General features: G+C 44.3%; 2 protein-coding genes across 2 annotated transcripts in view; one reads left to right on the plus strand and one right to left on the minus strand.

Annotated features, from left to right (window-relative positions):
- The window catches only part of RAB3GAP2 (RAB3 GTPase activating non-catalytic protein subunit 2), a 94,993-nt gene extending 79,183 nt beyond the window's left edge, over nucleotides 1-15,810 (plus strand). The window contains exons 27-35 of the mRNA XM_080824022.1: nucleotides 1,471-1,537; nucleotides 3,429-3,499; nucleotides 6,042-6,077; nucleotides 7,212-7,286; nucleotides 7,790-8,008; nucleotides 10,836-10,925; nucleotides 11,168-11,389; nucleotides 12,523-12,681; nucleotides 12,886-15,810. Of these exons, the coding sequence (XP_080680148.1) occupies nucleotides 1,471-1,537; nucleotides 3,429-3,499; nucleotides 6,042-6,077; nucleotides 7,212-7,286; nucleotides 7,790-8,008; nucleotides 10,836-10,925; nucleotides 11,168-11,389; nucleotides 12,523-12,681; nucleotides 12,886-13,041 (1,095 nt within the window). The 3' untranslated portion in view covers nucleotides 13,042-15,810. The remainder of the gene's footprint in view (nucleotides 1-1,470; nucleotides 1,538-3,428; nucleotides 3,500-6,041; nucleotides 6,078-7,211; nucleotides 7,287-7,789; nucleotides 8,009-10,835; nucleotides 10,926-11,167; nucleotides 11,390-12,522; nucleotides 12,682-12,885) is intronic.
- A 432-nt stretch (nucleotides 15,811-16,242) lies between these two features.
- Nucleotides 16,243-27,412, minus strand: part of IARS2 (isoleucyl-tRNA synthetase 2, mitochondrial) — a 59,584-nt gene continuing 48,414 nt past the window's right edge. Inside the window, exons 16-23 of the mRNA XM_080824366.1 lie at nucleotides 26,442-26,544; nucleotides 24,898-25,023; nucleotides 23,932-24,063; nucleotides 22,789-22,895; nucleotides 21,926-22,071; nucleotides 21,034-21,224; nucleotides 18,352-18,496; nucleotides 16,243-16,792 (exon numbers count right to left, since the gene is read on the minus strand). Of these exons, the coding sequence (XP_080680492.1) occupies nucleotides 16,650-16,792; nucleotides 18,352-18,496; nucleotides 21,034-21,224; nucleotides 21,926-22,071; nucleotides 22,789-22,895; nucleotides 23,932-24,063; nucleotides 24,898-25,023; nucleotides 26,442-26,544 (1,093 nt within the window). The 3' untranslated portion in view covers nucleotides 16,243-16,649. The remainder of the gene's footprint in view (nucleotides 16,793-18,351; nucleotides 18,497-21,033; nucleotides 21,225-21,925; nucleotides 22,072-22,788; nucleotides 22,896-23,931; nucleotides 24,064-24,897; nucleotides 25,024-26,441; nucleotides 26,545-27,412) is intronic.

The following is a 27,412-nucleotide window of genomic DNA, read 5'->3' on the forward strand; positions in this document are numbered from 1 at the left end:
CTCACTGATGAGCTAATGTACACTAATGCATTAATGAATGCTACTCTTCCTCCCCCAAAAATGTTGTCTTTAATACGTAATCACTTACGTATTAAAAGATTTTTTTTAAAAAGTGCTTTAAACAGAGGAATGGCCCTTGATCAATTAAATCTTGACCAAAAAGTGATTTTAGCACAGGGGACCCTGTTGATGGTCCCTAAGTCACTGTCTTCGGTGGCCTGCTCTGCGCTCTGAGTGGCCATTGTGTTTGGGCTCTCTCCTTCAATGGAAGATTTTTCCTACAGGAAAAAGGAATGTTAGAACTATAATGAGGACATACTAGTTTGTAAAATCTGAATAGATTAATTCTAGATTCAGCTCTAACCGTGATACATAAGGAGAAAATTCTGTTTTACATCATTCATTATAAGCTGAAGGTGGCGTGGGACACAGCTGAGGTCGAGCCCCATTGCCCCTACTCACCAGCAGCATGACCTCTGGGAACATTTCTCAACCCTTTGTTCTTGATTTTTCTACTAAAAGTAAATGAGGACTATAGCTATTTTGAAGGGGTGTTGCAGTTTCTAGAGAAAATACATGCGTAGTGCCTGACATCTTGACTAGTGCTATCATGGTCTATTTAAATTGTTTACATTTCAAATAAGTGACCATTTTTCTTTTTTTTTTTCTTGTTAAATAATTCTCCTTGCCCCATTCAACCCCTACCCCAGTTCCGCCATCTTATACACAAGCTTCATCAGGATCAAAACAACTGAAATTATTTGTGGGAAATCACTAACACTAGTATGTGTTATCAAAGGTGATATGTTTAGTGTTTGTAGCTATAAAATTATTTAGCAAAGATCTGGATAATGTCCTCAGTTTTACATGCTGCATATGAGTGTTAATATGTCAGACCTTGACTAGAAGGAGTTGAATTTCAGACATGTTTCCTTTCACTGCTTTAGTTTTCCTCGTTAGCATGTTATCACTAACCAACTGTAATTTACTTACCATATTTAGCTTGCTTGCTAGAATGTAACCTCAGTGAGGGCAAGGCTTTGGGTCTCTGTTCATTACAGTGTCTCTGGCGCCTCAGACAGCCTGGTGCATAGTAGTGCCTCAATAAATAATTGTTGAATAATGAATGAATGATATTTGCAAAGAAGTAAACCCACCTCTGTGTGAAATTCAAATATTTATTAGAGAAAATACTGCTGTCATGTCCACGCCATAGTGAATATTGATTCCAGATGTCAGCATATGTGACCTGGTGTCAATCATCATGTAGGTAACGTGAATTTAAGAGAGACCATTGACACTGTCCTATGAAAAATTTTCTTTTACCTAATACATCTGTGTTCTTATCACCACGTTCTTGGGTAGCTTTATGTAGAAATTTATGTAAGAAGTTACCATTTGTGTTTGAAACATCTGTTAAATGATACCTCTCTTTTTTTCTCTCTCTCTTTTTTCCTCCCTGTATGTAAGGAAGCACGTTTTTTTGTTAGGTCAATAGAACACTTGAAGCACATTCTTAATGCGCATGTTCAGAATGGTAAGTAAATAAGCATTAAAAACGTAACTGGTGGATTCAAAAGAGGCAGGGATCTTTAAGTTCACATTCTGTTCGTTTTTCATTTGATGGCTCTGCCTCCTAACACATGACTGTGTATGTGTATCATGATGGGTGAAGTCCTGGTCTTTGAACTCCTTGGAAGAATGCTGTTTGGGAGGGGGTGACGGGGGAGAAGTAAGGAGAATATGAGACATAAAACACTGATTTTCTTTTTAGATCACAGGTAGATAAGGAAAGAGGGATGGGCTTCTCAGAAAGGACCGAAGTTGCTGATGAAAAAGTTAGGTAGCCAAGAGCCTAAAGCTATCATATGGTACAAATTGCCTTTTGTTTCTTTTTTTTTTCTTTAAGATGTTATTTATTTATTTGACAGATAACGAGGGAGGGAATATAAACTGGGAGTGGGAGAAGGAGAAGCAGGCTTCCCGCTGAGCAGGGAGCCAGATGCAGGGCTTGATCCCAGGACTGTGGGATCATGACCTGAGCCGAAGGCAGGCGCTTAACTGACTGAGCCACCCAGGCGCCCCCCTTGTGCTTCTTTTACTACATGTGACTGTTCTCCATTGGCTGCTGTAACATGGGGACTGCCGATGTCTCCTTGACAAAATGTCACAAATTGTGGTGGAAAAATTGTAAACAGGCTGCTGGTTCCACAAAATAAGTGGGTTTCCCTGGAAGAAGTAATGGAGGGCTCGGCACGAGGCTAGTTATTTTACTAAGCAGTGAAACTAGGTGTTGAGCCACGTAAGAGGGAGGCATCAACTTGGTGTCCCTGTGACGAATTTTAGGGAAACTCCTTATTCCTCACCGTACCACCTCCTCGCAGGTGGTATGACATCCAATTGGAGAAATTCTAAAATGTCTCATTTTATGGGAAGAAAACTTGAAAAATTTTTTCATCTCTTACATCTTACCTTCTTCCTGGGAGGAAGAAAGAAGATGGAAAGTGACTCATTTGGAAAATAGGGTCTCTAGAGAATTCTACCCTTAGTTGATAAAATTAAGTCACTACTAACTTCAGGCTTGTATTTAAGAACTTACCTGTTTGTCCGGTGGGTCTCCTGGCTTCTCCGCAGCCCCCGAGGCCCTCAGCCCCAGTTACGGACACAGCCGCCTGCGGATAGTGACCGCAGGGGAGATGGCACGCTGAGCCTCATTGACAACAGTTTCAGAAATTTCGATGCCATGGTTTATTGACTATGGAAGTATATAGCCCAGATTTCTTGTGTGGTTGCTTTTGTGTTTTATTTTTTTAATACTTCCTCATATGTCACTTTATTTGGTGGTTACGTGTGAAAAAAATGACTTTTGGACATTGGGCTGTTTCTCTGGCTTGGCTGTTTCGAATAAAGCTATTCTCGACACTCTGATACACATCTTTGTGTTCCTTTATGCGGTGGCATTGCTGGGTTATAGGGTAGACACACAATTAGCTTTAGCAGAAATGGCCAGTTTTCCAAGCAGTTTTGCCACTTTCTGATGTGCTCCCAGCAATCTATGAGCGTTCCAGTGGCTTCCTTATCTTCCCCAACACTTGGTTCGGTCATTAAAAAAAAAAAAAAAATTAGCCCTTGTGTTGGTTGTATAATGATATCTGTGATTTTAACGTGTATCTCTCTCATAACTAATGATATGGATCTTTTCTTACGCTTAGTGGCCATTTGGATACCCTCTTACACAGCTCAGTTCTGATTATCATTGAGGATAAAGGTTTTTCTTAATTTTACAAATATTGTAATGTGAGATGTCAAACGATATCTAAATAAATAGCCCATATAGCTTTATAAGCTTAAGGAAGACAGTAATTTGTTAAGCATGATAAAAGAGAAAACAGATAAACCTTCTACTTAACACTTTACCCGTTCTCTAGGCATTGCTCTCATGATGTGGAATACGTTCTTGGTGAAAAGGTTTTCTGCTGCTACGTACTTGATGGATAAGGTAAGGTAATTTTAAATTTCATATACTTGTTTATTTTCTTTCCTTAATTGGTTGATATTAGAAAGTTTATTTACAGTGGGCCTTGTTCAACTATTTTTTATTTGAGATTACATTTTACTAATGCTCCGTTAACTGTAATGCCCAGTACTGGCATTTTGAGGACCTGGAAAAGAACCTCCCAGATCCTCGAGAGTACTTTCCTTTAAAAGCCTCTTAACCAAAGAGAGTGAGACTTGTGCTTGATTAAGGAAAGGATTTGCACCTTGTTTTAAACTAAAATGTACAGTTAACTCATCAATCTTTGGGTGTAGGACAAGGTATTTTCTTTGTATGGGGTCCACTGCCGCCCTGCTTTGGATTTCCTACAGAAAATTCCAGCCCTGTTGCCTTGCGTGGGATTTCTAAATCCCTTTTCTTTATAAAGCGGTGATGCAGTCTGAGTGCAAAATATTCAGATTTTAACATTTATGCCCTCTTCTTTGTAGTCGCTCCCTCTGCTGCTTTTCCAGTAGAGCTGGGAGTCGGCTACTCCGCACCGCTTTTTAAAGCACTCAACCTGGTATTCGTATATCCACCCTTTTTTTTTCTCACTCACATTTTATCAGTTACTTAATTACGTGACAGAAATACATGACTACCTATTACAACCAGCCGAAGTAGCTTTAGGAACAAACAGTCCTCGGCTCGGGGGACAGGACTCAGCGGGCAGAGACGAGCCGCCGCCCCCCAGCTGGGCACCCGGGCCCTGAGCTGTGTGTCCCCAGGCCCGGCAAGAGTGTAGCTTCGCCTGGCATCAGGTGAGTGGATGTCAGGAGAGGGACAGCACGCAAGGACAGCACGTTCTTCCAGATGTACGTGGACATTCAGCCGCGAGCGTGACATTCAGACCCACTTGGGGCCACAGCGCCACTACAAATGCTTTCTTGGCCGTTCCTGGTAACAGTTTTCTAGTTCAACCTGATGTTCCCCGTGCGCTCACCTTCCTGGCCCACTTGAGTGTTTGTTTTCCAACTCGTTCGTTCCCTTTGGCCTTTCTGGTACTGCTCCGTTCCCCTCCACCTCTGGCTGCTGCCTTCCGGGAGAGCAGTAGCGCGAAGCCTCCTTTCACGTGTCTGTCACTGGGGGGTTTTGTAGTGTTCTCACATCGACGGCCAGGCGGGAGTCTCACAACTTGGACTTGAATTTAAACAGTCCTGAACTAGGAGGCGGAGAGTTTTGATGATTCATTCGAGAAATACTTAACTACAAGTATCTCTTGTGTGCCGAGGACTGTGCTAAGTGCTGTGCTTACAGATTTCAAAGTCCCGGCCCCCACCCTCCAGGGACTCCCAGTCTCAAAGGTGATCAGGGTGCTTTGGGGACTGAGAAGAGGAAGGAAATAACCAGGCCAAGGGAAGGTTTCTGGGCTGAGTTGTGGGGGAGGAGTGAGCAGGGAGCAGGGGTGAGACGGAAGCGTATTCCAGCAGAATCCTTGTTTGGCTCAGAGCTGGGAGGAGTTTCGGGCGCTGGAAGCATGCGCCGGGGGAAGGAGTGGGAACCAGGCATGAAGTCTTTCCCTCGAGGGCTGTGGGTTTGGGATTTTCTGACCCTCTGTGTAAACTGCCTGGCATAGGGTCTGGCCCCTAGGGGGAGGGGGCAGAAGGTGGCAGCTGTTACTTTATCTTGAAGACTCCGGGGCAATTTGAAGCAGAGGAATGATATGTCCAGATTTGTGTTTCAAAAGATGATTCTGGCAATGGTGAAACATGTGGGATTGGGAGGGGTCGAGCGTGGTGGTTTGAGGGCCGGCGCAGAGATCTCAGTGAGAGGCAACGAGGCAGAGTCGTTGGTGTTGGAGTCCCGTCTGCCCTGATCCGTGTGCTGCCTCCTGGGAATTCTGGTCAAGTCACGTTCCCGAAGAGCTGAACTTCATCTCCTGTTAGTTAATAAGTGTGCAGTAGAGTTCATCAAGTAATTGCTGATTTGAGAAAATCAACCGGTTTTCTGAGCTAGGACTAGAACTTCTGTCTGCACTGCATCGTTTTTCCTTCTTTTTGACCATTTAAAATGATTGTGTATCTTTATCAACAAGCTGCTCTTTATTCATAACCTTGAGTTTGGTTCTGGGTTTTAAGGCAACAGTTATTTGCCTTAATAAAAATCTGGTTTTTTTAGAGGGTTTTTTTTTATTTAATTCAAAAATATTTATTCATTTTTGTTTTTCTCAAAATCTTTATTCACAAAAATATTCACACTGTGGTGGCTATTTCATTATTAATCCAAGTATCTGAATAAAACTAAAATAATACAGGTTTAAGATGGTGATAATAATTGAAAAATATTTATTTTTGAAAAGGATTATTTGTGAGCCCAGGGATGTATTTTTCATAATACATTTTTAAGTTCCACCACAAAGTTAACTGCATTCTGTTACAAATGAGTAGAACCAACATTTATTTATAGCTGAGCTTTTAAAATTTTCTTACATTTACTTCTTATACCATAGTAATGCCTTCTTATTTAAATTGTTAAATGAATATAGTATTTTGTGTCCCGTTCTTAGGTCGGAAAATCACCAAAGGACAGGCTATGTCGAAGGGTAAGTGACTCTCCGTTCACTAGATGCCGAGCTGTCCGTCCTGCGCCCTACGCAGCACCGTGTTCGCCGCAGGGCTGGACTTGGTCTCTTCCCGTTCTGACGGCCTCTCAGGAGATGAGAAACGTGGGAAGACACTACGATGTTAAGGAAACTGGTCATGAGTTGTGGCCACTTTTAATTTACCTCTCCAGGTTGTCAGATACCTTCCAACTAGAAATTTATTAACAGCAACACCCAGGGTCCCAGCAGATTCTTGAGGGAATTTTAGCTACTTTCTGTAATAACCGTCGCCCAAACGGTCTTCAGTACGGATCCAGCCCACGGCTGCTGGGCTTCTGTTTGAGGCCGGTGACGAGGAGCGCTGACTTCGGCTCAGAACTTTGAAATACTCTTACTACAGACACCTTGGGCCATCCCGGGACACGCGAATCCAGCCGTGCTCGGCCCATGGTCCTGACAACCCCAGCGGGGGAGAGTTCTGCTGTGCTCCTGAGAGTGGCTGGGACTGTTATGTGTGTTGTACACACACACACACACACACACTGCAAATGATGCAAGGATGAATTACTGAGGATGTGAGGGGTTTATTGGTTGTTGGTTTCAAAAAGCTGGTGAACGCAGGGCCGACGGGAGCGACCTGTCGCCCGCAGCCCGAGTGTGGTATTTAGTTCCCGGGCTTGGGGATGCCGGCTTTGTTCGGAAGGTTCAGTTCCGTCCCTGAAGGACGCTCTGCAGCCAGAGCAGGCTGTTTTCTGAGGGCTTCTTCTTAGCTTGGCTGCCGTGTGGCGTCTCAACACGTACCCTGACCGCCTGGCTGTCCGGTGCCTTAGCGAGCTGGTCCGCGGGCAGCGGCGCCATGACCAGTGGCAACCGATGGCGCCGCGTCTTCACAGCACACGGGCAACACCGGCTTGTGGAAAGTCTGGGGGTACTGTCTTTTTGAAAGCCTGATTTTAAAATACAGTGAATCTCAAGAAAGAAATTAAAATGTGCCAATGCCTTGACTTTCAAATTCTTGTATGTCCAGCGTTGAGAGTCCTCTGCGCAGGTGTGCTGTGCTGTGTTTGTGATTTTTCTGGTGGTAACCGTGGCAGTTCTGCTGCAGGTGCTAATCGTGTTCCTTTTTACCAACAGGATGTGGGGATGAGTGACACAGCGATGACCTCCTTCCTTGGCTCCTGCTTGGATCTTCTTCAGACTTTAATGGAGGTAAAAGAGGTGTATTTTCCTTCTGAACTCTCTCTCTCTGAGATAGCAAATGTTTTTAAAATCGCTGAACTTAAAAAAGGACTCTAGATGCTGTGAAATGTGTAAGCCTGACGATTCACAGACCTGTGCTCCTGGGGCAAATAATATATGTTAATAAAAATTAAAAAATAAATAAAAAATAAATAAAAGTAAAATAAATATAAATAAATAAAAATAATTAAAAAAATAAAAAAATAAGAAATTTTTTAAAATAAAAAAAATAAAAATTTTTAAAAGACTCTTGGAAGAGGTTTTTTTTTCCTTTCTTCATTTCTAAGTTTTGACTTAAGTCCCCCAAATCGTGGTTTCTTACAAAGAATTAGATTTGATTTTTTTGTTGTAATTTCAGGGGCTGGGGAGGAAAGGGGTTTGCACTTTCCTCCTTGTAAGCGCGTTAAGATACTTATTTGCAAGCTCTTATTTCTCCGATTCTGCCCGCGGTTCTCTGTTCTCCAAACGCGCAGGCCGACGTCAGCCGGGACGAGATGCAGGCGCCTGTCCTGGATACGGAGGACGCGTGGCTCACGGTCGAGGGACCGATCTCCATCGTGGAGCTGGCGCTGGAGCAGAAGCACGTCCACTACCCGCTGGTGGAGCACCACTCCGTCCTCTGCTCCGTCCTCTACGCCGTCATGAGGTTTTCTCTGAAGACCGTGAAGCCACTGTCACTCTTCGATAGTAAGGTGAGGACCTCGGAGGCCTTGAGAGCCGGCTGGGAGCCGAGGGCTTAGCAGGCGCGGGCAGGGCGATAGGCAGGACTGTCTTCGGGGACGTGTATGGGGTTACTCGCTGGGGGCTCCCTGCTCGCTGCTCTCCACAGGACGCCTGTAATTGGGGCTGGCCTTGACTCTTCCAGGTCTGGAGTCTTGCCCTGTCAGCTGTCTGCCCTTCTCGTTCTGCACATTCTCGGACAGACCCATTTTCTCCCTCGTGGGTGTCTCCGGGCCCGACCTGTCACCTGAATTTGAAGCGTGTATTTCTTTTTTCTTTTTTTTAAAGATTTATTTACTTGAGAGAGAGGAGAGCGAGCATGAGCATGAGCAGGAAGGGCAGAGGGAGACGTGAGAGAATGTTCAGGCAGACCCTGCTCTGACCACAGAACCTGACGCAGGGCTCGATCTCACGACCCTGAGATCAGGACCTGAGCCAAAACCAAGAGTCAGACGCTTAACCGACCGAGCCACTCAGGCACCCTGAAGTGTGTATTTCTATCGACTGGCTCTCTTCGGATGGGCTGTGTGACTTCGGACGCCTCCTGTGTAACACATCTCCTCCCCCAGGCCCCTGCCCTTGACCTAACCCGCTGTTCCTCGTAAACCCCCAGCGGAGTCGGCGCTCACTTGTGTGCTGGCGCAGGTGGGGAACCTTGAACTTCTCTAGCTCGCCTCCCTTCAAGCCCCACCCGGACTGTAAGTCATTCTTGTCGATTCTTCCTTAAATCACATCCGTCCATTCCTCTCCATCGCTAGACCCTAGTTTTTTTTTTTTTTTTTTTTTTTTTAAGAAAAACCAAAATGAAGGGCCTAGCTCAGTCCTCCCCTCAGAAAGGGCTTGTGAAACGAGAGCACATCTGGAATTGGACAGGCGCGACGGTCCCGTCCGTCTCAACCCGTGCGGTGCTGCGGTGCCCGAGCCCGCCTGTGACTGTCACGCAGACAGGCCGTGCGGTTCGGCTGGGAAGTCAGGATCCTGCCCTGCCGTTCGCCAGTGCGGGTCCGGAGCGTCCCAAGCCTCCGTGGGCTCGTTCACAAGTGCCGCGTCCGGGGTCGACCTCACGGGCACCGTGTGGGGAAGCGACACTGCCGGCGAGGGGCTCCGCGGTGCGTGCCGCGTAGTAAGCACGAGACGGTGTCACGGGTGTGCGGACACCTCCCCCTCCCCAGGCCCCGCTGTGCAGCAGACCCTCTGGTAACAGACCCCCGGGGGGAGGCTACAGAGTAACAGACTGTGTAGGTGAGTATGTGCAGAGATTTTTTCTTTTTCTAAAGATTTTGTTTATTTGAGACAGAGCAGGGGAGAGAGGATGGGGCGGAGGGTGGGGGGGAAGCAGACCCCCGCTGAGCAGGGAGCCCGACGCAGGGCTTGAGCCCAGGACCCTGGGATCATGACCTGAGCGGAAGGCAGATGCTTAACCCACTGAGCCCCCCAGATGCCCCCTGTGGAAAAACTTGCAGTCAGTGATGTCCAGTCTGCGGTCGCTAAGGGGTGAGAAGCTTCACCTGACTGGCGGTCACACCCGCTGACCTAGAGCCCACGACGGCTGGGTCTAGAAAGCCCATTAGAAGGTACTCGGGGTGACTGCAGGGGAACACCCGGCAGCCCGGGACAGTGGGGTCGTCCGTAAACCCAGACGGCCTGGTGGGAAGTGCTGGGCCTGGCACGAGAGCCTGCGCCTCTCCAGCCGCCCGGGCCCGGGGCTCTTTGCTCTCTACTCGTTTCCTTGCAAGAACTTCTGCGGTTCTGCTTTGGCTCCTCACATACACATCTGTTCCCGTAAACAGGGTCTTGAAACAGTTGAACGAGTGTTCTCAGGCAGGTGCGGAGTACGTGCTGGGTCTTAGTTATCTAGGACCGTGTAACAAATTCCCTCAAAATTTAGTGGCTGAAAACATTTTGTGGGTCGGGAGTTCGGGTCCCGCCTTACTCAGGTGCCTTTGGCTCAGAGCCTCTCGTGAGTCTGCAGTTCGCGTTTCGGCCAGGGCTGCCGTCCCATGTCAGCCCACACCAGGGAGGCAGGGGGGTCCACTTGGACGATTACATGATTGCGGCCAAGGCTGTTCTCGCCACACGCACCTCCCTGAAACACAGGTCCCACCACGGCAGCTGGCTTCCCTCAGGGCCTGTGACAGTGCCCAGGAGAACCCAGGGCAGGAGCTACGGTCCTTCTGTCCTCTCAAGGGAAGGGGGTGACACAGGGCACGTGTACCAGGAGGAAGGGGATCATGCCTCAAAGGGTGCCCACCACATACTGGAGCACTGTTTATAAAAGTTAAATGGGGGCGCCTGGGTGGCTCAGTGGGTTAAAGCCTCTGCCTTTGGCTCAAGTCATGATCCCAGGGTCCTGGGATCAAGCCCTGCATCGGGCTCTCTGCTCTGCCGGGAGCCTGCTTCCTCCTCTCTCTCTGCCTGCCTCTCTGCCTGCTTGTGATCTCTGTCAAATAAATAAATAAAACCTTAAAAAAAAATTAAATGAATAAAATTCTAAGATGTTACTGTTCAAGGAGAAGAATCCACCATGAGTTCCTGATTAGATGACTGAACTTTTTAAATCTTCTTTTGTCCTGCCCTTAATAATCCATACTTACAGGTTGCCTGGGTGGCTCAGTAGGTTAAAGGCTCTGTTTTCGGCTCAGGTCATGATCCCAGGGTCCTGGGATCGAGCCCTGCTTCCCCCCTCTCTCTGCCTGCCTCTCTGCCTACTTGTGATCTCTCTCTCTCTCTCTCTCTCTGTCAAATAAATAAATAATAATCCATACTTACCTGTTTTCTTGGTCTTTTCTTTCTCTTTAGGGGAAAAATGCGTTCTTCAAAGACCTAACTTCGATTCAGTTATTACCTAGTGGGGAAATGGATCCAAATTTTATTTCTGTGCGACAACAGGTAAATCATAGTTAATTGGATTTTATTTCTGTCTCTCAGAAGAAAACAGTAAATCAAAAATTTAGCTGGCCTTAAAGGATGGCATTTACTCTTGAAAGCTAATTTTCCTTTCAACTGTATTTTCCTTTTTGATAATTAATTTCAATGGAAAAGCCACCCTCATTGACAGGAAAGCCAATTACTGTGATTTAGACATCTTTTAGTGATGAATAGTGACGGTGCTGTCCTTTTCCATTGGCAAGTTCTTATTGAAAGTCGTTAGCGCGGCCGTCCAGGCCCAGCACTCAGTCATGAAGGACCGAGAGTCCTCAGAAGAGGCACCGACCACTCCTTTTGGAAAAGACCAAGACTGGCCAGTTCTAGCTGTGGATTTGGCTCATCACCTTCAAGTTAGTGAAGATGTGGTTCGAAGGCATTACGTGGGGGAGCTCTACAACTACGGAGTGGACCACTTGGGAGAAGAGGTAATGTCGCCCTGAGTGTGAGGTGGGGGCTCAAGCCACAAAAATTACAGTTGGAGTAGAGAGTCCGGGAAGTCTCCAGTAAAGCTTTTCGCTATTCCTTTTGTTAGGACTTCTAGGCACAGAAGCAACAGAATATTAAAATATAAAACTGTAACCAAATTCCTGTTTCTGGTCTGTGTTTAATAAGCTCCTACAGTGCCAGGCCTATTCTATCCAAAGGGGCATCGTGGTACCCAGAACAGACAGGATTTTCTCCTCATGGAATTGATGGTCTGCTGGTAGGAGCAGAAAAGCTTGCTGAATTTTTTTTAATTTAATTTTTATTTATTTATTTATTTATTTATTTATTTGAGCATGCAAGCAGGGGGAGGTAGATGGAGGGCAGAGGGAGAGGGAGAAACTTAAAAAGGCTCTGTGCCCAGCACAGAGCTGGATGCGGGGCTCGATCTCACAAGCCTGAGATCTTGACCTGAGCCGCAATGGAGAGTCGGACGCCCAACTGACGGAGCCAGCCAGGCGCCTCGGGCGTGCTCAATTCCGTACCGAGTGACAGCCGCTGTGAAGGGAAGCAGGGTCCCGTGAATAAACGGGAGCTACTACAGTACGGTGGTCGGAGGGACAGGGGAACTGAGTCCCCAAGGGGAAGACGCAGCCGGTCACACAGGAAACTGGGGCAGCAGTGCTTGAGGCTGAAATGATGAGAAGTACAAGGTCCAGGGCTGGAGGGCCGGAGTGTGGTCCATACATAATAGGGAGTGAGCAGCGAGGAAGTCGGAGAGGAGGCCGGGAGGTGGGCGGGAGCCAAGTCCCACGTCTCCTAGCGAACGGTCATTCGTGCATTCAGAAGCCAGTAAGTTTTAAGCAGTCATGATGTGATTTAATTCCCTTTTCCAGAAACCGAAAATGACTCTTAGAGTCCTATTGAATCGAAAAACTAGGGGATAAGAAAAATTGGGTGGTGAGCAGAACTTTGAATTTCGAATGCTAAATTTGATTTGGACTTTTTTTTTGGTTGTACACATGGCCACAGCTCAAAAACGAACCAGAATCTCTTCACTGGCAAAGCCTTTCCTAGACTGAGTACACGTGTCAGCTCTCACTCTGTATACACTTGTCCATGCTCATGTCCTCAGGCCATTCTCCAGGTTCAGGACAAGGAGGTCCTTGCCTCGCAGCTGCTGGTGTTAACGGGGCAGAGACTGGCTCACGCGCTCCTCCACACCCAGACCAGAGAAGGAATGGAGCTCCTGGCCAGACTGCCGCCCACGCTCTGCACTTGGCTGAGAGCCATGGTAAGTACGAGAGCCCGAGATCCTCAGGTCACTGGGTGCTTTCTTACAGGCATATTTAATGACAGGTAAGGAGAACATTCAAATTAGGAGTTTCAGTTCGTTCTGAAGAATTCTTACTGGGAAATGACTATCCTGCCGTCTCTAAAGTGAGTAACAATTACTGTTGCGTACAACTGATCGGTTATTTTTGTGTCCCATTTGCAGAACCCCCAGGATCTTCAAAACACAGGAGTGCCAATTGCGACGACAGCTAAACTAGTAAATAAAGTCATTGAGCTTTTACCAGAAAACCACGGGCAGTACAGTTTAGCCCTGCACCTCACTGAAGCGGTAGAAGCCATCTCTCTTCCTTCTTTATGACACTTTCCTACTGAAAATGGTCCCAGATTGTATGACTAGAACATGAATTCGTGCATGTAATTTTACATAGTAAGATCTGGAATTTTATGAAGGGAGTAGGTCTTTTTTCTTTTGTAAAATAAATACAAATACCTACTACTTTTTAAAAGTGCAGTCCTGGCTAAATTCCACTCCTTTGGCTAATACAGAAGATAAAATATAACTGAATATCAACTATACCATATTACTAACACAGATGTTTTACTGTTTATTTCTAATTTAAGCACTTAAATAGCTTTATGGGTAAACTTTGCTATTTCAAATGGGTTATAATTTACAGATTATGTTCTTATTATCAGATTCTATATTTCGTACTCAAAATGTTATTGTAATTAAATTTAAGTGTGTTCATGTATAGTCCCCCATCAGTAAAATTTGAGGAACATCCCCCTGGCTTTTGTTGGCATGCTTAAATCCCGGAGCTCTGCACGAGGACAGGTTCTTTCCCCGAGGTTATGCTGCCACCACCAGAGGACAATGACCTTGCTTTGGAGGAGGAATGGGTTCGAGATCCTCATATTCATCAGAAGGGACACTGAACAACATTAGAACCCTTAACCTGTTGTCCTTGCCAAAACCGAGAATCTGAGACGCAAGCAACACAGCAAAATTAATTACGATGCAAGTTAAGATTTACTTTTTGCCAAGATTCAAAGTTGTATCCACATCAGGTCATTGTAAAAATGTATTATCTTGTAAAATTTATGTTTTAAAAAAAAGGGCAAAGATGCTAAAAAAAAATTTAAGTCCAATTTATTTTTCCTACAAGTGTTTAGAAAGGTCTGCTTCTGGGATATGGTAACATTATCTGTTCTTGGGAACAGTACAGAAAAGGCCTAGTGATATTACAGCTTTGCAAACCTACCTCACAGCTGGGTTGAGAGGATAAAATACAACTAATTTTGTACCCTAGAGTGCCTCGAGCAGTCCAAGTGCTGAATAACTATTTGTTGATTAAAACCAGGTTAACCAAAACTCTGTAAAAAGTGCTTTGAGCTCTACAAATACTAAGTCTTTATTAGGGTAGATCCTTGGAATGTAGCCATAGAGTGCAATTACTGATCTCTGTCACGGGTCACAATCGTTATTCGTAGTAACTCATTGTGATACGGAAGTGTGTTGTTTCACTTACGTGTAGGAAGCCAGCGTTAGTAACTGTACAAAGTTGACGAGTATGCCCCTTGAGGTTATAAAGAAAAAAGTCTCACATTTGAGGATATCCCAGTGTAAATTCTTTTTAACTAAAAGATCACACCCAAATAAGAACTGAACTGTCTAAAACTTAGTAATTACTGTTTAAAAATCTTGAAAGATGAAAGTTTGAAGATGTCTTAGATATTTGGGTGAGGGCCTCTAAGTCTGAGCGAGGCTCACGCCGTGTACAGTAGCAGCACCGAAAAGGACCTTAGCTCGTCCAGCTTCTCCACCTCTGCCGGGATCTCCGCTGGCCCGTCCAGACACAGTCCTGTGAGTCCTTGTAAACCTATCGAGCTTTATCTAGTCACCTGTTACACGCATTCTAAAAAATTCATTCTTCCTGTGATTTTTCTAAATAGTCTGAAAGTAGTTATGAATTTTGGAGGCTGGTCAAAGAAACTTTACATCCTCACTTTGATTCTGTTATCACTTTTGGGGGAAGGGGGGGTACCTGATAAACACGTTAGACAATAAAGCTGCTTAAACTTATTCTCGTAGGACACACAGATCTGGGGATTGTAGAGAATAGTAATAAGCTGAAATATGGTTCATGGGACCGTAACAGATCACTGAATTACAAATCTGTAATTACATTTGTAATCCTAAAGTTTACCATTCAAAGAATTTTAAAATTGAATTCTGGCTATATGGTTAAGAAAACCAGTTAAATATCCTATTATTTCATCAAGGGCTTTTAAAATAAATTTGAGAGAAGAAAAGAAAATAAATACCTAGGTACACATTCTGTAACAACAAAGAGCCACAGATAAAGGAATTAGAGTGTATGTAGGATGGGTGATTTCTGAAACAAAGGTATGTTGCACTTTCTGATGGGAAGCCACTAACAGTAGTGTTTTCCTAGCGAGAACTCCCACCCCCCCCCAAACCTTTCTTTGTTAACATTAAACAGGCATCTGTACCTTGTTAAATTCCACTGTATAATGCTGAAGGAAGACAGAAATAATCAAATAATCATAACTTCTACATTACAGGTTATGTTTAGATGTAGAACTAGAAGAGCCAGATAAACGTAGGTGAACAGGAACATAGCACCGACCTTCTAAATGCTTCATACTTTTGCAAAGAGAAAAAATAAGTGGAGAGAGTTTTCCCTTTGTTATAAATTATAAAACCTCATCTAAGATCAAAGTAAGCACTGTTACATTTAAATTGCTTTCCTTTAAGTGGTTAATTGCAACTTAAAACAGATTTGATATTAAGTTTACATGGAATATAATGTTCACTTACGAGTTGCTGTGGTTCGTTCATTTATAAGAGACAAATCTTTTTAAAGCAACAGTGAAAGCCTTCCCTCACCCTGACAGGAATGAATTTGTTGGGCTTCTAAAAGTTAAGAGTTCTGCTGAATAGAATTAGCTGTCCCTAGAAAGGGTTTAATCCAATACTGAATTGTTTATAAAATGCTGTTATCTATTGTAATGTACTGTAAGTAGTGACATTCTGTACATACTTCTATTTTGTGTCCATTGTTGTGAACTTATGTATATTAGTGAAATAAATTTTCAGCTTTCATGTTGTTTCAACATTCATAAATATCAGTATTAAGATTTTCTTTTCCCTCTTGTATGAGAGTAACAAGTTCGGTGATTTTTTTTTAAAATATTTTCTGCTTTATCCTTTTTTTTTTTTTTAATTATTTATTTATGTGACAGAGATCACAAGTAGGCAGAGGCAGGCAGAGATGGGGGGGAGGAGCAGGCTCCCCGCTGAGCAGAGAGCCCAACACAGGGCTCCATCCTAGGACCCCGAGATCATGACCTGAGCTGAAGGCAGAGGCTTAACCCACTGAGCCACCCAGGTGCCCCCCGATTTTCTTTCTAATGCAAACAAGAAACCCAGCTGTACTAGTAAGGCAGAATGACATCACTGTCTCCTAAGGGAAACTCACCTCTGCCATTCTCCTTCAGGACTGCATTTTTGACTTGATTTTTACAACTTCACCGGTATCAGTAAATTTCCAGATGCCTTTATTTTTAGACGTTACAGAACTTAAATATGGAGTCAAGAAGCTTTATAAAATATAAAACATTTTCTGGTCAGCCGCATTTAAAGTCGAACATACCCAGTGTCTCTGTTCTGAATAAATCTGTTGCGGATCTATTGAGATCCGCCTGCATATCTGTATTTTCCCACATGTGTATGTGTGTATACACACACACACACACATTATTTTTATCTGCTGCAGGAAAAACTTGTAATTCTGAACTTGACCCTTATCCTCCACCACTTCCTCTTCCGCTCGTTGCTTCAATCTAAGCTTTCTTCCTCCCCGCGGGGTAACCGGCTTCTGAGCTCAGGGCCGGCGCCCTGGGGCGTCCTTGCTCAGAGAGCGTCGACAGCAGGGGGCGCGCTTACTTCCCACGGACGACTTCCGTGCATCGGGGGCAGAGTGCGTCCGGGGCCTCGGCTGTGTACTTCCAACAACGAGGGCATTTTTCTTTGGTAGTGGGCGTGACAATTACTTTATAGGAAGACTCTTCCCGAATATCACCGCCTGTGAGAGAAAGATACAGGCAGACTGACGGGCCGTTCAACGTGTATCTCTTCTCTGGGTGGTTTTGCCCGCATTCCTTTTTCAGTGCTTTCTCCCTCCCCTGGCTTCATCTGCCACGTTCCACAGGCAGCTGTGACAGCGGACTCACACCCTGACCCCTGAAGACAGCTGGGGAACCGGAGACCCCGAGTGAGCGGGTAACGGATGTTCCCCAAGTCACGGGTTCTTTGTCTCCTCACACAGAGCAGGCCTTCTAGCTCTCCATGCCGGCACAGTTCTCACAAATTACACTGCCTCTCCAGCTACACAAGAATATTATTTTTTTAAAGATTTTATTTATTTGACAGAGATCACAAGTAGGCAGAGAAGCAGGCAGAGAGAGAGGAAGAAGCAGGCTCCCCGCTGAGCAGAGAGCCCGATGCAGGATGCAGGGCTTGATCCCAGGACGTTGGGATCATGACCCGAGCCGAAGGCAGAGGCTTTAACCCACCAAGCAACCCAGGCGCCCCTAAACAAGAATTTTAAAAAGAGCCAAATTAGAGTGAAAACTGCAGTGTCCCCACTTAAACCTTCTTGGTTTAGGGGCACCTGGATGGCTCAGTCGGTGAAGCATCCCAACTCTTGATTTCAGCTCCGGTCAGGATCTCAGAGTCTGGGATCCCCTGGAGCCTGCTTAGGATTCTCGAGCTCTCCCCCTCCCTTCACCTCACTCTCTCTTTCACCCCCACTCCTAAAAAAAAAAAAAAAAGAAAATTCTTGTTTCAGACAAAAAGAAAAATTTCTCCACTATTAATACTCTGACGTTAGCCTAAATATATACAGTGAAGAAAGTTATTTTCTAAGCATTATACAAAGAAAGTACATTAACATTTTGAAAAGCAAGTGAGAATCTTTACTACATGGTCAGTGCTTCCAGGCCTCAGACTTAAACTGATGCCCATAAATGAGCCTCCCGCCACCTGCTGGCACCTAAGAACCATGACGAACACAGGCAGCGTCACTATCCCACAGGATCCACGTGTCATTCTCTGCTCACGTGACCATGCCTCCATGCCGTCACTGAGAACGAAGCAGGCGGACAAAAGTCCCCCACCGAATCCCTGCCACCGCCTGCTCATGAGATCCCACTGTGGGAATGAGTTCCATAAAACTTCTTCCTTAACCCTTTGTGAAGATTAGCTAAATCTTTTAAAATAGGGTGTGCAAATAAGGAATTTCAGAGTCCACACTGGGGAGGAGCAGGTGAGGCAGGACCAGGATCCTGAGTACCAAAGCAGAGGGACGCAAAAGCCAACAGGAGTGAGGTTGACTAACGTCACCTACAATGACCAATGTTCACAGGAAGGGAGGGAAAGCATGCTCCTCTCCCGAGCCCTGGGTTCCCAAGATCATCAGGTAGGACACTTCCGAGAGCTGGTTTAGAAACCTGGCCAGTTTCCATGAAAAGATGTACTCTAAGAACATACCTTTAGAACACACCTGATGCCCTGCAAAGCTGATGACCCATGATCACTACTCTGTTCCCCAGGCCTCGCCTGCTACTCTCCCCTCTTCCTTACCTTCTAAATTGATCAGGAATGTCCCTTTGCACTCAATTACATCTGTCATCGTTGATCGTGGCTCCTGAGACAGTAAAGTCGTCTGGGAAGCCATCATCAGTTCATTCAGTTGAGACGTGCTGGAAGTCTCCTCCGCTTGTAGCATCTGGGAACAAGCATGTTGAAGTTACTGTCTGAATGTTTACCGCAAACTGAGGTTAGAAGAATTAATGCTGCAAATTCTTGTGTTCACCGAGTGACCCTTTAGTGCCATTATCTCCTAAGCTAATACTATTAAATCAATTAGAATGAAAAGTTCTTTTTTTTTTATTTTAGAGTGCATGAGCGGGGGGAGGGGCAGAGGGAGAGAGAAACTCCTGCAGATTTCCTGATGAGTGGGAGCCTGATGTGAGGCTCGATCCTATGATCCTGAGATCACAACCCGAGCCAATGTCAAGAGTCCGCTGCTTAACCGACTGAGCCATCCAGGCACCCCAGGAATGAAAGGTTTTAATTAAAAATGTCCAGGCAATAGGATGTGCTCTGTAATATACTCTATGCCAAGCACTTCACTATGCCAGATGCTAAATGTCCGTTATTTCTAATTATCATGGTGTTTCTCATCCCATTTTCCAAAACGAGGAAACCTGCTCTGAGGAGTTAACTACTCACGGTTCTCAAGCAGTAAGTGCTGAAGCTGCACTTCCAGCCCAGGTCTGTGGGCCTCCGAGCCCAGACTGCTTTCTCCCTGTGTCCCGCTTCCCACGTTACAGACGTGTTAAGATATGATCTGAGCAGACCTTCTCCAGCAACACACACCAGTGGTGCCAACTGACTAAAGCACAGAGCTGTTCTCAAGTACAATACAGTGGAATGTCTGATACGCATTTTCACACTTCTCCTTGTAATTCTGCTCTTCAAAATGAGTTGGTTTTTTTCTTTTAAGGAATGTCTGTATTAAATCAAGGGGTGCCTGAGGGGCTTAGTCAGTTAAGTGGCTGACTCTTGATTTTAGCTCAGGCCATGGTCTCAGGGGTCATGGGATCGACTCCTGCATTGGGCTTCGTGCTGAGTGTGGAGCCTGCTTGAGATTCTCTCTCTCCCCCTGAGCCCCTCTCCCTCTGCTTGCACATTCTCTTAAATAAAAATTTTTAAAAACTCAAGAAAAAAACAGGAGAAATTAATCTGGTTTTAACAAATTCATATAACTGGTAAATCATAGATCCAGTACTCCATCTGACAGCTACTTAGTGTAACTGCTAAGAAAAATACATTATTTTTTAAATTCCCAAAGAATTCTTTCCAATATAAATGATCGAAACAAGCTGTATTTTTTTTTAAACTCATTACTCAGAATTAATGAAGTGAAAAGACACATGACATGTAGAAGAAAAGCCCAGTACTACGCTGTGTAGCCTTAGCTAGGTCACAGTTTCAGTGGTCTTTGCTCATAAAATAAAGGAGTTTCTTTGCTCATACGATAAAGGAGTCAAGCCTCCCAACTTACACATTTTTTTAAAGATTATTTAGAGGGTGTGCACAGGGGAGGGGCAGAGCGAGAAGAAAGAGAATCTCCTGCTGTGCTGAGCTCGATGCCAGGCTCCGTCCTGCGACACAGAGACTAAGGGACCTGAGCTGAATTCAAGAGTTGAATGCTGAACCGCGTGAGCCACCCAGGGGCTTCCCAACTTAGAGATTTCAAAGTGTGAGTATCTTACTGAAATTATCTGCTGTCTGATCAATAATCTTCTACAGACTGCGAGACTCAAATCTTAATTATGTTATGAAAAATTTAACCTGAGCTTACTAACCAAATGAGATGGTCATTTTTAGAAAACTATGATAGCAATAAAACTTTAAAAAAATATATTCATTGTCAGTTCTCTTCTCCAGCATTAAAAGTAGAAAAAAATCAGGACGCCTGGATGGCTCAGTCCGTTAAGCATCTCCCTCTGCTCAGGTCATGATCCCAGGGTCTTGGGGCTCCTAGGGCCCCCCACATAGGGCTCCTAGCTTGGCAGGGAGCCTCCTTCTCCCTCTGTCTGCCACTCCTGCTGCTGTCTCTCTCTCCCTCTGACAAAAAATTCTTTTAAAAAAAGTTATTAAAAAAATAAATTAAAAATGAAGTAGAGAAGAATCTTGAGTCAGTATGTTAAGCCATAAGCCAATGGGGCCAATGAACCACTAATAATTGCAAGAAAAAAGTCCTGATGGTGCTTTTGGAAATAAAAACAGGATGAATGCTTTGAGATAGCATGATAATTTCCTGCAGCAAATGAATTTTCTTCAAATCTCCTGAGAAAAAGATGGAAATCTTTTCTTTAGATTTGTTTTGAACCTGGTCCAGGTAGACAAAATTCTCAGAAAACTAGACACTTAACACAAAATCCTCAATTTTTGTGTATTGTAATAACAATGTCATCAGTTTCTGTCACTTACCTAATTAGTCTGAGGATTTCAAACATGACTCTGTTGCACCTTCCCTGTCCCAACTCAGAAAGGATGTAGCAACAGAGTACATGCTTCAGAGGAGAAGGGAAGGGAAGCACAGAGGAGGAGGAAACAAAGACTCCGTGATAATATCAGGATTACAGGATCTCTAAACTACAAAAATGTTCCTTATGCAGAGATTTTTAAAAGCCAAATTTCAGCTGAAGCTCTAGGATACTAACATCACTTCTAAAGAGACAAACTGCTACTCACCTCTATGATCTCAAAAAGCAGCCCAGGCTCGATCACAAGGATAACCTTGTACTCGGCTGCATTTTTACCAGGGATGCTCCCAAGAAATGAGTCTCTCATGGCACACGTGCTCTCTATGGCTTCCTCTAACCCAGGCTTCTTCCAGATAGAACTTGTTCTAATCCAGCCAGTACGAAAAACACTCTTGGGTTCTTTAAAAAAAAATAAAAATAAATAAAAGTAAACATATATTGCAAACTGTATAGAAAGCGCTAACCATTATTTGCTATTCATGGGAAGTAAGAATTGGTATTTATGGTAAATATTATGGAGCCATTCTAAATGCTTACCAAACATTTATATGCACATTTTGAAATGTAAACAAAGGATAAAGTATTATAGTAAGATCCCAAGGGAAAAAAGGATGCCTAGAAGAAAATAAAATGGGAAAAAAAAGCCCAATATTGACGGTAGCTGTCTTTGGATAGTAAGATAGATTATGGGTGACTTTTCCTCCTCTTTCTAAAAATTTCTAGAGTTCCTCATTTTCTATAAGCTTAATACAATCCAAGGAAAAGACTATTATAAAAATATTCACTAGAAGGCACTATCCCTGGTTTCAATAAAACCTAAGTCATATCAGACACTGACGAGTTACTTAAGAAACACGGATTCTGCGGGAGAGTCAAGCTCTGCTGCATTTCAGACGGCGCTCCCGGGTGGCCTCCGGCAGCTCTGAAATCCGTCCTGCCGCGCTACGAACCAGTGCAGACCAGACACAACGGAAGGGCCCAGACGTGTGTTGCCTCGAAGCGCTCAGTGCAGGCGAGAAAGTGCCCCTTGCACGCAGGGGAAGTCAGAGGTGGCAGCCCTCGTGCAGGGTCTTTCTCGAGGACTCATCAGGCCTCCTTACCTTTGGCGTAGGGGACGTGCTGGAATACTTCTTCAGCCAAGTGAGGAAGAATGGGAGCCACAGAACGAACCACGACGTCCAGAATTTCGGCTAATGCGGTCTGGCAAGAGCGCCGTTTGGGGTCGCCCGCGTTTTCGCAGTAGAGCCTGAAGGGGAACCGTGTGTGCTCAGCGGGGACAACACTGTCTACACAGGGAGCGCCGAGGCCGCTGCACCTCGGGCTGGCTTTGTTCCCGCCAGCGCCAGTCCCGCGGCTCGGGCCATCGTCTGACATACGATGCTCGGTCACGTAACTGTACCGCTACGTCCCCTCCCCCACTCTCCCCGCCGAGCCTCTCCCGGCAGCGCTGCCGCAGCCTCGGAGCGCGAGGCAGCTGACAGTACCCCTCCGCCCACGTCAGCGGCATGTGCAGAGGACCTCGCGTGTAAGGTCCTTGCGGCGCTCACAGGCTGCGGTGACACCTCACGTCGGCCCCGCTGCCATTAGCGCAGACCGAGCACCAGGCCTTCCTCTAAAAGCACATCACATCGCAGATGGTACCTGACGGTAGTATGGCACCAGGTGCCTGCATCTGTCTCCTCCTCGAAATCCACAAACTCCTGAGAACAGGTACTGCATCCGTCACCTGGCACTGGCACCCCTTCCTCACTGAGCACTTACTTTCTCAATCGCAGCGCAAAGCATATCCCTTATGTTCCTTAAATTCTCTTCTCATAATCCCATGAGGTGTGTCTTATCACTTGACTCAAGAACCCAACTTCCTAACTGCACAGCGTCGCCCATCGTGCTCACCACTGTACGCCCACCTGCCAAGGAGACGCTCAAGAGGCATCTGAATATTTCAGTGTTCAGTCATACGTACCGGTCTTTGATTATGCTGAAATAAAAGTTCGAAAGCTCTCTGGTATAAAATGCTCGTAACAGTCGAACAACTTTTCCAAAATCATACTGTTTGTATGAATCAGTAATCTAGGAACAAAAGCCAAAATAAATTTGGAAGTTGCAGTAAACCAATGAAAATGCAAGTCATCATGAGCAAAATATGTACCTTTTCACAAAATATGTTTCGATAATTGTTTTCTTAAAGATTTTATTTACTTATTTGACAGAGAGAGACACAGCGAGAGAGGAAACACAAGCAGGGGGAGTGGGAGAGGGACAAGCAGGCTCCCCGCAAAGCAAGGAGCCTGACACGGGGCTTGATCCCAGCACCCTGGGACCATGACCTAGGCCGAAGGCAGACGCTTAACCAACTGAGCCACCCTGGCGCCCCACAAAATATGTTTCAAAGGCAGAAAAATACGGAACAGGAGATACACAAGAGTGACAGGATCTTTCAAACATTTCTGGTATCAAATTCAACTATAGCCAGAAAAAACTGAATATTCCACTCTGGAAACTAGAAAAGAACACTCGTCAAAGGAAGGCATCAGGTTTAAAGTCATAAACCACACCACTTTAAAAGAGCAAAGAGTGCAAGTTACCAATGTTCCCTCATTTATGCCTGCAAAGTAAAATCGGGCAAAAATCTGCAGGTATGTCTCTGACTTAACGGTACATGGAAGCAACTACACTTCCAATTTTTGAGCAAACACACATTATATGTTTTATATATAAATGAAAAAATATCTTACAAAACACACAGGAATAATCATTTTATTTCTATACTTTGAGGGGTACATCTGTAGATCAGATATAGGCCTACTTTACTCCCTCCTGCTAGAGAACGGCATAAAGCTGATCTTGAGAGGAAAATGTGGTCTTAGGGGAAGGCTGGGCCTACATTTCCACCAGGTACCGCGAGTCTTTTGAAAAACCAGGAAAGAAATCCTACGACTTCATACCTATAGTCAACCTCAGTATGTATGGAATTTATCAAGTATAACTCTTCTCAGTGCTATGGTTACTATTTCTAGTAAGGTCTGTTTGCCTGCACACAACTCCAATTTCAACACTCAGCAGCACTGATATTTTATTTTCCAGGAGCTTATTAATTCACGCTTACCTTGTTTGCTAAATCCTGCAGTAAGTGCAGCATGTACTGGTCTATGACATACATGTCGTTAACGGGAACGGAATCCGTTTCTGGGTTGAAGCCAGCAACGTTTCCCAGAAGAAAGCGGAGTGTATTCCTGAGCTATTGATGTTGAGAAAAAACACGCAGTCAAAAAATACATGCGGTCTTCAATTCTTACTGAAAAGTTACTTTTTCTATAATTTTTCTATAACTCATGTTACTTTCTTAATGGGATACTTCTTAAAAAAATAACTTTCCTAGGGGCACCTGGGTGGCACAATCAGTTAAGCGTCTGCCTTCAGCTCAGGTCATGATCCCAGGGTCCTGGGATCAAGCCCCACATCGGGCTCTCTGCTCTGCAGAAGCCTGCTTCCCCCTCTCTCTCTGCCTGCCTCTCTGCCTACTTGTGATCTCTCTCTGTAAAATAAATAAAATCTTTAAAAGAAAAAAAAATAAATAACTTTCCTAAATCAGACTACAAATGCAAAAAAAAGAGACTCTCATTTCAACAGCAGAATTACAGAAGGAACCCCTGGACTCTACACATGAAGACTGATTTCTCATTTTATTTCTTTATAATCTTATAAAGGCAAATCACCTTTCAGCAGCCCGGCTTATTCATCCATATAGGTAAGAATGTTATTTTCACCTGCTTCCCAGGCAAGAATAAAGATCAATGGAATAAATGTGAAAGGTCACTGAGCACATGAAAAGTATATAAAATAGTATAATATTGTATTACCCTATATTTTATAAAATATAAAAGGCAGTCTATAAAATTTTTGTATTACACTATTAATATTTTTAAACAAATAAACACAGGATATTTTTAAGTGCTCACGTGTAAAAACTCATTCTTGCTGTTTTGCAATACCAAACAAAATGTCCTTCATTCAAAAAAACTGTAATTTAGCCAACCTTTTATTCAGAAATAGGGAGAACAACAACTCTGACCTTGCTAATATCATCTCTGGCAGCGTTAAGTACAGACGGACTAATGGTCACTTCGGTGAAGACATTGGACTCGGCTACCCACCAGCGAAGGACATCAGCACCGTACGGAGGCTCCTTGTTTGGATCCTTTCAGCGGAGGAAAAAGACGCATCGACAAATAAATGGCTTTCAACTCTAATTAGGTGAACAAATGTTTTAGGTACTCCTCCTCATAAATATGTGAGCACAGCGTGGGCACAGAATATCCCTGCACTGTAATGAGCCAAGGGCCAACAATCTCGGAATCAGCTGCGTGTGAACAACACCGGGAAACAGAGCGCTCTGCAGTCCCGCTGCGAGTGCAGACGGGGGCGAGCGGCCGCACCCCTCCCTCCACTACGGCTGGGGGCGGGGCGGGGGCCCAGATGCCTCTATGACGCCCCAGCGGCCTAGCGGGAACAGGAGGGCCTGGTCTTCCCTTCCCGCGCTCCCCGGAAACTCCACACACAGAGCAATGATTACTGGACATTAGGAGGGCGGCAAAAAGCCAAACGAGTAAAATAACAGACGAGTGATTTCTGAAAGCAACTCCAAAATAAACCAGATTATTAGCAACCCCAGATCTGCTGGTCCATTAATGACTTGCTTTAAAGTGTATAATTTCTGAGAATATAATAATGAAACAAGAAGTTGCAATCTCATTTGTTTCTTACACCATTTCCATGTAACTGTAAATTTTTGGTTTTTTAAATAAATGTTTACAAATTTTTAAAGTTCAATTAAAAGAAGGGATGGGGTGCGGGGGGGGCGGGGCTCAGTCAGTTAAGCATCCAACTCTTGATTTCGGCTCAGGTCGTGATCTCAGAGTCATGAGATAGAGCCCCACGCTAGGCTCCACGCTCAGTGGGGAGTTTCTCTCTCTCTCCTTCCCTCTGCTCTTCCTGCTTGCACACATGCTCTCTCTCTCTCTCAAATAAATACATCTTGGGGGGGGGGGTGGATAGCGTGGTTCAGAACCTAATCAGAGATTCAGACCTGAAACAAGCCAACAGGGCCACAATCTGTCTTTCCCTTTTTCATTAAAATCATTAAGAGTCTAGATTTACACTAAATTCTACTCCTGAAACTAATGTTACACTACATGTTAACTAACTAGAATTTAAATAAAAACTTGGGAGAAAAAAAGATTTAAAACGTGGTAAGGCACCCACTAGGAGCATAAAAGAGAGTTGTTGATGTTGCTGTTGACGCTGTTGCCGATATTTTTGTTGCTGTTGTTTTACACTGAAATAACTACATCAACGTTTTGGTTGCCAATTTAAAAGTGTTAAAACAAAAAAGCTGTTTTTATTTTTTAGGATTTTATTTATTTATTTGAGACAGAAAGAGTGAGAGAGAACACAAGAGCGGTGGAGGGAGAAGCAGACTCCCCACTGAGCAGCGAGCCTGATATGGGGCTTGATCCCAGAACCCCAGGATCATGACCCAAGCCGAAGGCAGATGCTTAACCGACTGAGCCACCCAGGCACCCCAAAACAAAAAGTTTTAAAGAACCACCTACTTACTTGTCCTCCGCTGATGACCACATCAGGATCAATGACATTCCCAAGAGACTTGGACATCTTTTCTCCCTTCTCTCCGAGGGTAAATCCATGAACCACCACTGTCCTAAGAAGACAAATCAGCCATTACAATAATAAGCACAGCTATCATGATCTCTTTGAAGATCACTTATAGCTTAGAAAGAGTATCTCATCTTGAAAAAAAAAAACCAGGGTTTTTCTGGACAGATTATGAACGCTTTTCTTGAAAGTCTAATTCTCAGCTGCTTATTTGTCATGATTGTTGTACAGTAAGCTCTTTACTTAAAGAAAAATTTTTCATGTTTACCTTCACTAAACAAATATTTCCTGCGCATCTATTAGGTATTGATTTTGATCACTAAAACTAACCAAGAAAAAGTATGTCTTAAAAAGAGCAGATTATCATCTCAAAATTATTTTCAAAAAGACAATTTGCGACAAATACAGCTGTTGTTCTACTGGCGTGAAAAAGCATGTTCTGTAAGAAACAAACATGGAAATTTTTCTGGGATGAGTTTTCATTCTGAACCAGCAATAATCTTAAGCTATTTAAGAACCATTCTGAAATCAATGATATGTACCTTAACAGGAATACCAAATCTAATAAATATATCTAATAAATATAATCTAATAAATCTAATAAAATCTAATAAAATTCACTAATGGAACGTTTCAGTCCATTAACCACTTGTGGATATTACAAATATAAGGATATTTGACCTCAGAGTGTCTTCAATCAACATAGAGTACCCTTCTCTATATTGCTCTGGGTCAAGTCTGCCCATATTTTAAGATCGAGCTCTTCACAGATGTCCCCACTGTTCCGGTAAATGCTGATGTCACCTCTTGTGGGAATGACAGGGTATATTGGTCACAAGACTGCTCTGTATTGTTGTCTCCTTTGTCTCTCTCGCTCTTTTTAACTTCAAACTCTTACTATCTCATGAAACAAG

The sequence above is a fragment of the Martes martes genome (assembly GCF_963455335.1).
Source record: "Martes martes genome assembly, chromosome: 15".
In the NCBI taxonomy this organism is placed as follows: Eukaryota; Metazoa; Chordata; class Mammalia; order Carnivora; family Mustelidae; genus Martes; species Martes martes.